Source organism: Natrix helvetica (genome assembly GCF_964273705.1).
Source record: "Natrix helvetica genome assembly, chromosome: 16".
NCBI classification, from domain to species: Eukaryota; Metazoa; Chordata; class Lepidosauria; order Squamata; family Natricidae; genus Natrix; species Natrix helvetica.
In genome coordinates, this window is record NC_138563.1 from 9678279 (window position 1) to 9693919 (window position 15641).

Genomic DNA, 15641 nt, shown 5'->3' on the forward strand with positions numbered 1-15641 from the left:
GGGGGGGGAGCCTCCAGCCAACTTTGATCCATTGGATGAAGCGCAGAGTTGCAAGCGGGCGCCCGCGGGGCGCTGTCCGCAGCTGGGAGCCGCCCAGGGTCCCGGAGGGCGAGGGAGGCGCTGAGCCGGCCGCGGAGGATGGGCGCTGTAGTCCGGGCGGCGCTGTGGGCGGGCGCGCCTTCCTACCTGGCCCGGTGTCGGGTTGCGCCCAACCCCCGAGCATCGGGGCGGGGCGGCGGGCTGGGGCTGCTCCCATTGCGGGCTCCGCGGAGGATCCGGCCCGGCGCCCGCGTCTTCCTCCTCCTCCTCCTCCTCCTCCTCGGCCGGGGCAGCCAACATGTGCAGCCCGCTGGAGAGGCGGCTGGCGGGGCTGCGGGCTCTGCTGGGGGGCGAGGGGGCGGCGGGGCTGGAGGGGCTGCTCGACCTCCTGCTCTGCGTCCACCAGGAATGCAGCGCCGCCCCTCTGCGCCGCGAGAGGAACGTCCAGCAGTTCCTGGAGTGGGGTGAGTCGGGGGCTGAATCGGGGGTGGGGGGCTTCTGAGCACGTGCAGAGTGCGGAGGCTCCAGCGGAGGAACCTCGGAGCGGGGCGAGCCTGGGACGGTGGTGGCTTCTGAGCCTCCAGGCGAAGGGAGGGAGGTCAGGGGGGAGGGCTTGGCTAGGATTGGGGAGGGGTCTTCGAGAGTTTAGCCCACCCCGCTTTTGGGGAGGGGTCTTGGCTGGAAGAGGTCCCCCTTCCTTCTTTCTCTCTCTTTCTTTCTTCTTTTCCTTTCCCCCTCTCTCTTTCTTTTCCTTCCTTCCTCCCTCCCTCTCTTCTTTCTTTTTCTTTCTTTCTTCTTTCCCTCTTGTCCATCTCTTCAAATGATCTTTCTTTCTTTATTCCTTCCTTCCTTCCTCCCTCTCTTTCTTTCTTTTCCTTCCTACACTCCTCCATCTCTTCTTTCTTTCTTTCTTTCTTTCTCTCTTGTCCATCTCTGCAAATGATGTTTCTTTCTTTCTTTTTCTTTCTTTCTCTTTCTCCCTCTCTGCAAATTATCTTTCTTTCTTTATTCCTTCCTTCCTTCCTCTCTCTCTGTTTCTTTCCCTTCCTTCCCTCCTCCCTCTCTTCTTTCTTTTTTTTTCTTTCTTCTCCCTCTCTTGCCCATCTCTGCAAATGATCTTTCTTTCTTCCTGTCTTTTCCTTCCCTTCTCCCTCTCTTTCTTCCTTCTTTCTTTCTTTTACTGTCTCTCTCTCTCTTTCTCTTCCTTCCTTCCTTCCTAGACCTGCTTTCACCCCATTTTTTGAAAAGTTTTCTCCAAATCTTCCCTCCCGCCTCCAGCAGCTGAATTCAGGGGGGCAGGCATGGGCATCCAGCCCCCTCCCTCTTTCCCAGCAGGACTGGCTTCCCTGGGCGCCTCCCTCCAAACCGCCTTCAACCCTTCTCCCTGATGCCTCTTTCCAGAGTTGACAGCTGGCATTCTCCCCTTTATGTCCTCCTGGATCGGGCTTTTCTTTTCCTCCTCCGAATGAGGGAGAGCTAGGGAGAGTCGTGAGTCCTACGGAACTCATTGCCACTGGCTTGAGAGCTGCAAAGATAAGCTGTTGGGTGAATCTTTGGGGAAGGATGCCTCCCTTGACCAGCCCTGAAATGTGGGCAGCTGGTGAGGCAGCACTGTTTTCCCAACTTGGCCCCTTTAAGAGGAGTGGACTTCAACTCCCAGAATTCTGTGCTGGCTGGGGAATTCTGGGAGTTGAAGTCCACTCCTCTTAAAAGTCGGCCAAGTTGGAAAAACAGTGATAGAGGCAAAACTATAGAGAGGATGCAGTCCAGATTCTGTAAACCCCATCCAGCAGAGCGGATGGTTATTGTAGTCCGTTGAGCCAGCAAAACATGGGAGAAACTCCTCTCACACACACTTTCCCTCCCTCCCTCCCTTCCTCTTTCTTTCTCTTCCTTCCTTCCTTCCTTCCTTCCTTCCTTCCTTCCTCTTTTTATTTCTTTTCCTTCCTTCCTTTTCCTTCCTTCCTACCTTCCTTTTTTTCTTTCTCTTCCTTCCTACCTACCTTCCTTCCTTCCTTTCTTTCCCTTTCTTCCTTCCTTCTTTCCACTCTCTCTCTCTCTGTGTTTCTTTCCCTTCCTTTCCTCCTCCCTCTCTTCTTTCTTTCTTTTTCTTTCTTTCTTCTCTCTTGCCCATCTCTGCAAATGATCTATCTTCCTTCCTTCCTTTCCTTCTTTCATTCCTTCTTTCTTTCCTTCTTTTGTGTTTCCAAAAACAAGGACACTTTCTGAGTCACACAGAATTATCAGGCAGGCTTGGGAGGACGAGAACAGGTGGAATCTGCGTAGGAAACACTGCCCAGATGCCAATCTTGGCCACCCAAAACCCCATGGCCTAATCTCTCTGCACCCACTTTCTCGGCCCGCATTCACACAATCCCCGGGAGTGTCTTTTCGTAGGAAGGGAAATCTCAGAATTGTGGTTTGTGTATCACAGAAGGGAGAACTGAATCCCGGCAGGCCCTAAACGAAACATCGGAGCCAGGCTGCTGCAGCTCACCCACCATACATACCCACGAATCACCCGTCTCATGTCATTGATGTCATTGGGTGCTTGTTGGCTAAGCCTTGCACACGAGGTGTGAGTCGATGGAGCTCCGGTGTAATCCAGAAGTAATTAACCGAGGGAGGGAGGATGGAGCCCCTCCCAAGATAATCAGAATAGAGCTGGAAAGAGACCTTGGAGGTCTTCTAGTCCAGCCCCCTGCTCAAGCAGGAGACCTTATCCTATTTCAGGGTCCTGTTGGTGCTTCTGGAGTTTTGAAAGAGTGTTGAACCACCCATCCCCCTTATGCTGCAGGGAAATTTTAAAAAAGGAAAGATCTCTGCGTGTTTTACATAGACTTGCGCCTTTTGGAATAGTGTTATTTCATCTTTGCAACTTTAAGATGGGTGGACTTCAACACCCAGAATTCCCCAATCAGCTGTATTCTGGGAGTTGAAGTCCATTTATCTTAAAGCACATTGACTGGGGAATTCTGGGAGTTGAAGTCTGTATATCTAAAAGCACAAGTACTAGAGAATTCTGGGAGTTGAAGTCCGTATTTCTTAAAGCACGACTACTAGGGAATTCTGGGAGTTGAAGTCTGTATTTCTTAAAGCACATTGACTGGGGAATTCTGGGAGTTGAAGTCCATATATCTTAAAGCACATTGACTGGGGAAGTCTGAGAGTTGAAGTCTGTATATCTAAAAGCACAAGTACTAGGGAATTCTGGGAGTTGAAGTCCATATTTCTTAAAGCACATTGACTGGGGAATTCTGGGAGTTGAAGTCCATATATCTTAAAGCACAAGTACTAGAGAATTCTGGGAGTTGAAGTCCATATTTCTTAAAGCACAACTACTAGGGAATTCTGGGAGTTGAAGTCCATATATCTTAAAGCACATTGACTGGGGAAGTCTGAGAGTTGAAGTCTGTATATCTAAAAGCACAAGTACTAGGGAATTCTGGGAGTTGAAGTCCATATTTCTTAAAGCACATTGACTGGGGAATTCTGGGAGTTGAAGTCCATATATCTTAAAGCACAAGTACTAGAGAATTCTGGGAGTTGAAGTCTGTATTTCTTAAAGCACATTGACTGGGGAATTCTGGGAGTTGAAATCCATATTTCTTAAAGCACATTGACTGGGGAATTCTGGGAGTTTAAGTCCATATATCTTAAAGCACATTGACTGGGGAAGTCTGAGAGTTGAAGTCCATGGCTCTAGAAGCATGCTGAGTGGAGAATTCTGGGAATTGAAGTCCCTATATCTTAAAGCACAACTACTAGGGAATTCTGGGAGTTGAAGTCCCTATATCTTAAATCAAGGTGACTGGGGAATTCTGGGAGCCGAGATCCACACTTCTGAGGTTTGCTAAGGTTGAGAAACATTGCCCTAAGCACTTTCCCATCTCAAGGCTATCGTAAATTCCCAGCAGATGCCAGGTTGGATGTGCATCGAAGGGAAAGGTGTAAAGAAGATTTCAAACGTGTTTGCTAAAGAAACCACAGTTCATTGGGGCTATGAATCATCCTGAGCAGGAAGCTGAGGTTGGCAAACAGCAGTGGCCGGGTTCCCACAAACAAACCACTGCGTAGTGCGGTCGAAGAGCCAAGCCTGAATTAAGCCTGCATTGCTGGACTCTTTCTTGCTTCTCCGGTTCTCTTCGGGGAGCATCTGTGGTTTGGTTCCCTTTGGTAGCTGCCCGGTGGCAATTCCAGCTTCTGCGCGTGAGGCTGAGCAGATGCCAACAGGGTAACTGAGGCATCCTTATTAATCCAGGGGTGGCCAACCTTGGCCACGTTAAGACATGTGGACTTCAACTCCCAGAATTCTGGGAGTTGAAGTCCACGAGTCTTAAGATTGGACACCCCTGATCTAATCATCAGCCTCAATTCAATTTCTATGCCGCTTTGAGAAAATGATTTTATTTTGTACGGTTCCTAGGTTCAAAAGAGCTCAAGGCCACTGTCCAAATATTTTTCTGCCAAGAACAACAGTCCTGCGAGGTAGGCTGTCTCAAAGCCCTGCAGAAGCACTCCATGGCTGAAAGGGGACTTCAATTCGGATTTCCCTGGTGCTTGTTTACTCCCTTAAGTATTGCACCACTGGTCCCCATATGCACCGTCCTAGAAGTAGCTTTTCATTTAATTCTACTGCCGTAAAAAACGAACAAGCCAACTATTTAAGCTTCTTTCCCACAAGCTCGTGAATCCTGGCTTTTGGCTTGCAAACAAGCAAGGATCCATAAATCAAGGCTAGCTTTTGCTCTGCCATCCTGGTTGTAAGAGGTCTCTGGTCCATCTGGGCATGCAACGAAGTCCCTCAGGCCACTCCTAAGCCAAGATTCCCCGGATTGTTGGCTTGTCATATCTCCATGTTTGCCCGAGATGAGAAAGACAGGGATCAAAAGTTGGTTGCTTTTGGTTGGTTCTAATGTAATATAGTTGGTTAGAATAGAATAGAATAGAATAGAATAGAATAGAATAGAATAGAATAGAATATGGAATATGGAATATGGAATATGGAATATGGAATAGAATAGAATAGAATATGGTGATAATGATAGATTGATGATAGATGGATGGATAGAGATGATAACAGGTAGATAAAGAGAGATAATAAGATGATAGGCAGACAGATGGAAAGATGATAACAGATAAATAAAGAGATAGAGAGAATAAGGATGGGTGGTTGGATGGATAGAGATGATAACAGATATATAAATAGAAAATAGACAGACAGACTACCCAATCAATCTGTGATTCAGCCTAGTGTGCAAAAGAAAAACTCCTAGCAATCAAACAATTCAAATAAACAAACAGAAAATTGCACTAACTAAATAAATACATCCAGTCACTAACCATCAAATGCCACCCTCCTCAGCCAAGATTCTGGAGCCTTCCTGGACTCCATCTGAAGGCATTGTTTCATCGGGGGTGTGGGGAACCTGTTGGATCTTTATCTGAGGGGCAGGAATGCCGTAGAGAAGAGCAACCAGGATGATGGAGGCTAAAACATACACTGAATGGTTCCAGGAACTGGGCCTGGTTAGTCTAGGGAAGAGAAGGACCAGGGGAGACAGGAGAGCAGCCTTCCAATAGTTGAGGGGCTGCCAGAGAGAGGAGGAAGGGCATCAGACTGTTCTCCAAAGCACCCAAAGGCCAGAGAAGGAAGAATGGATGGAAACTGACCAAGGAGAGATTCAACCTGGAAATAAGGAAGAATTCTCTGACAGGGAGAACGATCAACCGATGGAACAGAAGTTGCCTTCGGACGTTGTGGGAGCTTCATCCCTGGAAGCTTTCAAGAAGAGACTGGACTGCCCTCTGCCAGAAATGGTGTAGGGTCTCCTGCTTGGGCGGGGGGGGGGGGTTGGGCTAGATGACCTCCAAGGTCCCTTCCAACTCTGTTTATCTGAATAACGCCACCAGAGGCCCTGCCCCAAGGAAAGGCTCCATTAGTCCAGTCTCTCTTTGAAAGCTTCCAGGGATGAAGCTCCCACATCTTCTGAAGGCAACTTTTGTTCCATGGGTTGATGGTTCTCCCTGTCAGGAAATTCCTCCTTATTTCCAGGTTGAATCTCTCCTTGGTCAGTTTCCATCCGTTATTCCTCATCTGGTCTTCCGGGGCTTTGGAGAATAGCTTGACCCCCCAACTCCTCTCTGTGGCAGCCCCTCAAATATTGGGAGATGCTCTCCTGTCTCCCCTGGTCCTTCTCTTCCCTAGACTAGCCAGGCCCAGTTCCTGCAACCGTCCATCGTCTGTTTGAGCCTCCAATCCCCTCATCATCCTGGTTGCTCCTTCTCTGCCCTCTTTCTAGAGTCTCAACCTCTTTTTTTTTGGTCTGGGGACCAAAACTGGATCCAGTACTCTAGGTGTGGCCTTACTAAGGCTTTATAGGGTGGTATTAGTACCTCCCTTGATCTTGATTGTATCCCTCTGTAAATGCAGTTTAGGATTGCATTGGCTTTTTTGGCTGCTGGCTCCTATTTAGATTGCGACCCTCTTTATATGTTAAATCCTAAATCCCATCATCCCCAGCTTCAGGCTTACTCACAGGGTGCGGTCCATAAAGCCAAGACAGCCTAATCTCGGATCCTGTCCATCCAACACACCCAGCCTAATAATAGCACAGGTAGTCCTTGATTTACAACATTTCATTTAGTGTCCATTCAAAGTTGGAAAAAAGTGACTCACAACCGTTTTTCCACACTTAATGACCATTGCGACATCCCCATCAAACTTCAGATGCTTGGCAACTGGCATGTACCTATGACGGTTGCAACACCTTGGGTTTTGCAACCTTCTGTTCCAGGAAAGTTGATGGGGAGGCCAGATTCACTTAACAACGGTTTTACGAACTGCCGTGATTCTCTTAACAGTCGGGGCAAGGAAGGTTGTACAATGGGGCAAAAACTCACCCAATAACTGTCTCGGTTAGCGACAGGAATGTTGGTCTCAGTTGGGGTCATAAGTAGAGGACTAACTGTATTGCAGGAACCAATTTAACTGGGCTTGAAATGATCAGGCAAGAGTGACCCGTGACTATTTTTAATGGCCTTATTGTCATCGTAAACTGAGGACTACCCACAGAGTAGTCCAAATTGGCAAATATATTGCAAATGGTGGGATATCATAGAATCATAGGATGATTGGAAGGAAAGGGACTTTGAAGATCTTCTAGACCAGCCTCCAGAGTTGTTTTCCCTCTCTAATGTGCCATATTGGTGCGTAAGCAGGGACATTCCCCTCTGCTAAACACACGGATGAGCAAAGTGGCCGCTGTTTTGTTGTATTTCCGTGTTACGTAAATGCGCAAGCAGTGTGGCCGCCTCCGATCCCCGGATTGCCGTTATTAAGACGCTCGGCTGGATTCAGTTCGATTTGGACGGGATCACTCCAGGCATTGTCGACGCTCCATTAAACATTGGCTGAGGTCCCATCACAGGATGTCAGGCGTAAAGTCACATAGGTGTGCAAAGGTAGATTTTCACTGACCTGGTTAAGTGGGTGGTGCAAAGTCAACTCAAGTTGTGGCATTTGTCTCATGGAATGAGAGAGGGGCAATTCCTGTCTGTCTGTCTGTCTATCTTGCTTGCTTTATCTATCTATCTATCTATCTATCTATCTATCTATCTATCTATCTATCTATCTGTCTATCTGTCTATCTGTCTATCTGTCTATCTGTCTATCTGTCTATCTGTCTATCTGTCTATCTGTCTATCTGTCTATCTGTCTATCTGTCTATCGTCTATCTATCTATATCTAAAGAATTATGTACTCCTTTTCATTCTCGGACCTCATCTCTCTTTCATTATTTCCCATTATTTACAATATATGATTTTGGCTACAAATCATGCCCATATTTTACCAGTTCTCTGGATGGCTCTAATTTACACCTTCCTAGAAAAGGCACCAAGTCCTTTGATATCTTTATCTGGAGACCACCAGGGAATGGACTTATGGCCATTTATGGGGTCTGTGGTGCTCTCTGAGCCTGGTGGCTTTCTTGCAGATGTTTCATTACCCAACTAGGTGATGACATCAGTTATAGAAGGAGGAGGGGAGGAGGAAGAAGAAGAAGACTATGGCTTCTTGGTGCTTTCTGAGTTCGCATTCTTGCAGATATTTCATTACCCAACTAGCCAACATCATCAGTGATAGAAGGGAGTAGGGGAGGAGGAGGAGGAGGAGGAGGAAGAGGAAGAAAAGGACTGTGGGGTTCCTGGTGCTGTGTAAGCTTGGTGGTTTCCTTGCAGATGTTTCAGCCTATGGAGATCCTCCACCATCCAGGCCCTGCTTGTCCCAAAGATGCTTTTCCAACTGGACTTCCCCTGAAGACGTTTCGCTTCTCATCCAAGATGCTTCTTCAGTTTTGAAGAGAAGCTGAAGAAGAACTAAAGAAGCTTCTTGGATGAGAAGCGAAACGTCTTCAAGGGAAGTCCAGTTGCCTTTGGGGGGGGGGGGAAGAACCACCATTAGAATTGCAGACGTTTCATCGCCCAACTAGGTAACGTCATCAGTGCTGGAAGGAAGTGTGGTTTTACTCTCATTTTATACATTTGTGGCTCAGCGTCCTTGTTTAGTGATTATTCGGAGTTATGACAGTAGTGAAAAAAAAGCGACAGGGCCCCTGTTCAGAGTGATAACCGTCGCACCAGCCTTGCAGACGAGCGATGGCAATTGGGGGCAAATTTACGGTGATCCAGTTATGCGCTCTTCCCAGCCGTCTTCCTACAAGCAAAGTCAATTGGGGGAAGCCAGACTCACTTAACAGCCACATGATTTGCTTTATGACCATGTTATTGTTTAACAACCGTTAAAAATTGGGGTCCGGTCCTGAAATGATTCATTTCAGTAATGGAAGTGCTTCATTGCGGTCGTAAGCTGAGGACTTACCTGGATTGGCTTGTTGGTTGAAGACTTTTTAATTTGAAGATATGAATGTGGTTTGGCTGTAGCAGAAGATTTTTTAAAAATCAGTCTTAAGTTCTCAACTTAAAACAGTTCGTTTAGTGACCGTTACAATGGCAATGAAAAAACTGACTTATGACACTTACGATCTCTGCAGCATTCCCATGTGATCAAAATTCACCTAAGTATGAGTCAATTGGCAATTGACTCATATTTATGACGGTACTGGGATCAGGTGATCTCCTTTTGTGACCTTCGGACAAGCAAAGTCAATGGGGAGGCCGGGTGTGCTCAACAGCCGTGTTACTAGCTTAACAACCGCAGTGATTCACTTAACGACGGTGGCAAGAAAGGCCACAAAACGGGGCAAAACTCAGCAAATGTTTCCCTTAGCAACAGAAATCTTGGGCTCAGTTGTGGTTGTATGTTGAGGACCACCTGTATTTGGGGTGCATCCTGGGCATAGAGCAAAGATTCCCTAATCCTGGTTTCCATCGTTGGATTAGTGAAAATTGGCCTATTAAGGCAATGAGAAGTAGCAACCCTCTTCTCCTCTGGATTTCATCATGGGGTTATCAGATTAACAGAGATGGAAGGGGCCTTGGAGGTCATCTAGTCCAAACCCCCTCCCCCGCCCAAGCTGGAGACCCTACTGACCGATGGCAGTCCAGTCTCTTCTTGAAAGCCTCCAGGGATGAAGCTCCCACAACTTCCGAAGGCAACTTCTGTTCCATGGGTGGATTGTTCTCCCTGTCAGGAAATTCCTCCTTATTTCCAGGTTGAATCTCTCCTTGGTCAGTTTCCATACGTTATTCCTCGTCTGGCCTTGGAGAATAGCTTGACCCCCTAACTCCTCTCTTTGGCAGACCCTCAAATATTGGAAGATGCTCTCCTTCTCCCCTGGTCCTTCTCCTCACTAGACTAGCCAGGCCCAGTTCCTGCAACCGTTCATCATCTGTTTTAGCCTCCAGGCCTTTGATAATCTTTGATAGATTCAGATTAACAGAGTTGGAAGGGACCTTGTAGGTCATCTAGTCCAACCCCCCACCCAAGCAGGAGATCCTACACCCTTTCTGACAGGTGGCAGTCCAGTCTCTTCTTGAAAATGATGAAGCTCCCACAACTTCCAAAGGCAACTTCTTGTTGTTCCTTCTCTGGCCTTTGGGGGCTTTGGAGAACAGTCTGACCCTCTTCCTCCTCTCTGTGGCAGCCCCTCAATTATTGGAAGATGCTCTCCTGTCTCCCCTGGTCCTTCTTTTCTCTAGACTGGACATACCCAATTCCAGTAACCTTCGTTGTTTTATCTTCCAGTCCCCTGATCATCCTGGTTGCTCTTCTCTGCACTCTTTCCAGAGTCTCAATATCTTTTTATATACCATGGAGAAAAACAAAACTGGATACAGAAAAACAGAGTGGGAAGGGACCTTGTAGGTCATCTAGTCCAACCCCCGGCTCATTGGTCGATTGTTCTCACTGTTAGGGAATTTCTCCTGAATTCCAAGGTGCTTCTCTCCTTGGTTAATTTCCATCCTTGTCTTGTCTTCTGGTGCTTTGGAGAGCAGGGGAACCCCCTCTTCTTTGGGGCAGCCCCTCAAATATTGGAAGACTTTGATCATCTCAAGAGAGGTCTTCTCTTCGTTCGATTAGAGATACCCAGTCCCTGCCACCCTTCTTCATATGTTTTAGCCTCCAGTCCTCTGATCAGTTTCAACCATAACTGAAACTAACCAAAGTAAGGTGTTATGTGCCAAGAAACGGGGAAAAGTCCTTTTGGCTGGTGGACGGTGGGTGCAGTAGTTCAGATCTCAGCCAGCTTCCAGTTAAAAGGAATATAATAACTTTTTTTTTTAAATCTTTGCTCCTGGTCCTTGGCTCCCCCTCAGAGCAAACAATGTGAGTTTAATTAATGCACGGATTTAATCTCTTTAAAAAGGGATTTACCAGGTTTAAGTACAGGGCAACCTTGATGTTTGCTAACACTAAATGGTAGCCTGCCCTGGTGTGGCAATTGGAGCAGATGGGCAGGACGAAGATAAATCTCTTTTACGGGATTGTTTCCAGCTTCCTGGTGGTTCTGCGGGGAGCTGGTTTTCCACGGGGGCACAAGAATTCGGTTCACTGATCAAGACGTTTCTAAAAAGTTTGCACATCTATCTGTCTGTCTATCTGTCTGTCCGTCCGTCTATCTCTTTCATCTGTCTCTCCCTCTCTCTCGCTCATCTTTCATCTATCTCTTTCATCTATCTATCTACCCAACCATCCATCTATCCATCCATCCATCCATCTTTCATCTATATCTTCTGTCTGTCTGTCTATCCATCTATTCTCTTCCATCTATCTCTCCCTCTCATCTCTCATCTATCTCTTTCATCTATCTATCTATCCACCCAACCATCCATCCATCCATCTCTTTCATCTATCTATCATATCAATCTATCTCTATCCATCCATCTTTTTCATCTATCTCTATCTATTAACTCTCCATCCCCTCTCTCTCTCCATCCCATCTAACCATGTCTCTACCTACCTACCTACCTACCTACCTACCTACCTACCTACCTACCTATTTATCTCTCTCTCTCTCTTTATTTATCTATCTATCTACATCCATCAATCCATCTCTTTCATCTCTCTCCTGCTATCATCTATCTATTTATCTGACTCTCCCTCCCTCCATCTCTTTCATTATCTCTATCTGCCCGCTCTCTCCTCTATCTATCCCATCTATCCAACTCTCTCTCTCCCTCCCTTCCTATCTATTTCTCTCTCTCTATCCTCTCTATCTTCTCTCTCTCTGTCTATCTATCTATCTATCTATCTATCTATCTATCTATCTATCTATCCATATCTATCTCCATCCATCCATCCATCTCTTTCATCTATCTCTATCTATAAACTCTCCATCCTCTCTCTCTCCATCCCATCTAACCATCTCTCTCTCTGCCTACCTACCTATTTCTCTCTATATATATTTATCTATCTATCTCCATCCATCAGTCCATCTCTTTCATCTCTCTCTCCTGCTATCATCTATCTATCTATTTATCTCTCTCTTCCTCCCTCCCTCCATCTCTTTCATTATCTCTATCTGCCCACTCTCTCTCTCTCTCTCTATTTATCCCATCTATCCAACTCTCTCTCCCTCCCTCCCTCCCTCCCTCCCTCCCTCCCTCTCTCTCTCTCTCTCTCTGTATCTATCTATCTTCTGTCATCTATGTGTCTGTCTTGTCTATCTATGCATCCTGGAGAACTACTTTTCCCTCGGAATCTGTTCCTGGTTGCAACTGTGCGTCCTGTATCCATGTTCTCCATACATTCCCCCCGCTGTCATCTATTCATTTAACTTATTTTTAGGAGGGCCTGTTTGTGGATTATCTCTAAATATATCTTTTCCTTAAAAAAAGAAAAAGAAATGAAATAGGCCAGCCCCATTCCAACCTCTGCCACCCTGAAATTCCTCGGGGAGGAGTGAATTTTCAGTCCCAACACCTGCAGTTCTATAGTTTTGTGCCGCAGGGCAAACGAAAGAAGCAGCCGCAGCCGCATTTGATCTCAGCTCATCCCAGAACGCTGCCAGACCTCAACTTCTGATTTAGTGCTAGGGAGGGGAGGGGAGGCCAACAGGAGATCCCACCGCCAAGAAAAACCCAGAGGGCAGCTCCGTAGAGTAACCCCAAGCTGTGCTTGGCTGCAAAATACATTTCTCTCCTATTCCTTTGCCGCCGGTGTGCAGCCTCCACGCTGGGTGTTGTGGGAAGTGCACAGTTCACTTGTCTGCTGAACAAACAGCCCGGTGTCCTGCAAAGATCTCCCTGCACAGCCAATTTATTTTGCTCTGCGGGGCGAGGGGGAGTCCGGGGGGGGGGGTGAGTTTGGTGATGTAATCCTTATTCCCCCCCCCTTTTCCCAGGGGCATCTCATTTACCATGTGAGTGGCGCTACCCAGCCAGACCTGTTCCTCAGGTTTGGGTGCTGAGGGGTGTGTCCACACTTTGCAGTGTGGATGTTTTTTTTTTCCTGGGAACTCAAAGTTGCTCCTTGGGCAGAAGGCGATTCTCCCTTCCAATGAGACCAAAGGCAGCCAAGAGAGAGGAGGGAAGCTGGGGCAGCCAACCCCGAGGCAGACGTGGCCTTTGATGGAAAAACGGGGCCGGTCCTCGACTTACGACCATAATTAAGCCCAAATTTTCTGCTGCTAAGCAAGACAATGAGCCGTGCACCGTTTTTTTTTTTAAACCATGTTTTGACGTTGCGAAGCAAATTCTTGCCGTGGCTAAGTGAGGAACATTGTTGTTAAGCAAATCTGGCTTCAGAAGGTGGTTCCTTCGTTAAGTGAACCGTGCCGTTGTTAAGCGAATCCAGCTCTCTCTCTCTCCCCCCCCCCGGTTGATTTTGCTTGCCAGACGCCAAGCCGGGTGGGTTACAAATGGGAATCACCTGACCCCAGGACACTGCAACCGTCATAACTATGAGTCGGTTGCCAAGTGCTTGAACGTTGATCACGTGACCGCAGGGATCGGCGATGGTCATAAGTATGGAAAACAATCATGTCACTCTTTTCAGCACCATTATAAGCTCGAACGGTCACTAATCAAATGGCTGTAAGTTGAGGACAAGCTGTGTTGTTGGCAGGGACTTTTGCAGTGACAGTAGCTATCCATGGTCAACTGCAAAGGAGGGAATTCACCCAGTTCCTGACTTCCTTAGAGTAGAGCAGAATTAGAATTAGAATTAGAATTGAGAACGAATAGAATAGAATAGAATACAGAATAGGAAATAAGAGAATAGAATATAATTAGAATAGAGAAAGAATAGAGCAGAGTAGAATTAGAATTGAGAAAGAACAGAAGAGAGAATACAGAATAGGAAATAAGAGAATAGAATAGAATTAGAATAGGATAGAGAAAGAATAGAAAAGAATTAGAATAGAGAAAGAATAGAAAAGAATAAAATAGAATAGAATAGAGAAAGAATAGAATTAGAATAGAGAAAGTGTAGAGTAGAATAGGAATAGGAGAATGGAATGGAATGGAATGAAATGGAATAGAATAGAATGCTGAAAGGGACCTTGGTGGTCTTCTAGTCCAGCCCCCTGCTCAAGCAGGAGAACCTATACCATTTCAGACAAGGGACTGTCCAGTCTCTTCTTCAAAACCTCCAGTGATTTCTGGTAGCAAGCTGTTCCACTGGTTGTCCTCCTTGTTAAGAAGTTTCTCCTTAATTCCAGGTTGCTTCTCTCCTTCATTAGTTTCCATCCTGCCTTCTGGTACTTTGGAGAATAGCTTGACTCCCTCTTCTTTGGGGCAGCCCCTCAAATACTGGAAGACGGCTATCCTGTCCCCCCTAATTCTTCTTTTCCTTAGACTAGCCAGACCCAAATCCTGCAGCTGCTCTTCATAAGCTTTCGTCTCCAATTATTTTAGGTTTTTTGTTTTACTACCGGTTCGCAGAAACGGGAAGATTTCACCCCTGGGTTGGATCCAGAAATACACCCTAGCTTCCTGTGGAAGACGATAGTGTTGATGTGAGATTTCTGAGCACCAGGAACAACGTATGAGGTGCATTTTGCACCCTCCGGATCAGCCACAGTAGTGGTGTTGATCACAGTTTCTTGGATTAAATTCCTGTTTCTCAATCTTGGTCATTTGAGGATGGGTGGACTTCAAATTCCCAGAATTCCCCAACCAGCCAGTCCAGTCTTCCAAAAGTCTCTTTGTTATCCATTTCTTTTGCCTTTTTATATTCCTTTGTATTTTCATGTTTGACTTTGAAATTTAACGACGTTATCACTGATAGCCCTCGACTTGCAACAGCTTATGTCGTAGTGACAACGGCACTGAAATTGGTGACTCATGACCGTTGTCGCATCCTCACAGTCGTGTCATCAAAATTCGGACACTGACTCAGAGTTACGACAGCTGCGCATGACGGGTGAAGTCAATGGGGAAGCCAGATCCACTTCACAGTGGTGTTACTATCCTCACCGCTGCGGTTTCACTGAACGCCTCTGGCAAGAAAGGTCGTAAAGTGAGGCAAAACTCACTTAACAACCATCTCGCTTAGCAGTAGAAATTTTGCACTCAATGGGGGTCATAGATTGATTTTAAAAGAGAGAGAGTGAGAGCCGAAATGAGGCCCCCAACAGCATGGCGATGCTCTGCCTGTTTTTTTTAACAAAACCAGGCTAGGTTTTGATGGTGCTGTGGCTGCCATTTTGACTTTTTTGACCTCCATGGGAGGGTGCTGACCCAGAAATGTTCTACACGTGTTGCAATGGATCTCCTTTCTGCTGTCGCTGGGAGATGACCAGGGGGTGGACAAAGATGGATCCCTTTGGGGGACAGTTATAGCCAAATATCTATGGAGGGGGGCGGGCATTCCCATCCCCCTTAGCTGTTCCTCAAAAGCTGTTCCCAGCAGCAGGATTCGCTCCCGCCTCGGCGCATGATTTGAGGCCGATGCATCACTACAGGGGGAAAAAATACCGCATAGCCCAACTGTTTGTTGTCCCCGGCAACCCGGCAACCTGGCAAGGCAAACCTGTTTTGGTGGGTCCGGATTTGAGCAGGGAGGGGAAAGAAGGCAGCAGCAGTGATCAGAAGTCCTCCCCTCCCCTCCCTTTCTCTACCTAACCTGCACAGGTATGGAGTAGGTGACACCTGGCTCAACAGCAGAGGGATCTTGGCGTCCTAGTGGACGATCCCTT

At 46.8% G+C, this 15641-nt stretch overlaps 1 protein-coding gene across 5 annotated transcripts in view; it reads left to right on the plus strand.

Annotated features, from left to right (window-relative positions):
• The first annotated feature begins 257 nt into the window (after window positions 1–257).
• CDC42BPG (CDC42 binding protein kinase gamma) overlaps window positions 258–15641 on the plus strand; it is a 101987-nt gene continuing 86603 nt past the window's right edge. The window contains exon 1 of one of the 5 annotated variants that reach the window (XM_081967813.1): window positions 258–503. In XM_081967813.1, the coding sequence (XP_081823939.1) occupies window positions 338–503 (166 nt within the window). In that variant the 5' untranslated portion in view covers window positions 258–337. The remainder of the gene's footprint in view (window positions 504–15641) is intronic. The other 4 variants (XM_081967814.1, XM_081967812.1, XM_081967816.1 and 1 more) reach the window with 4 other exon arrangements.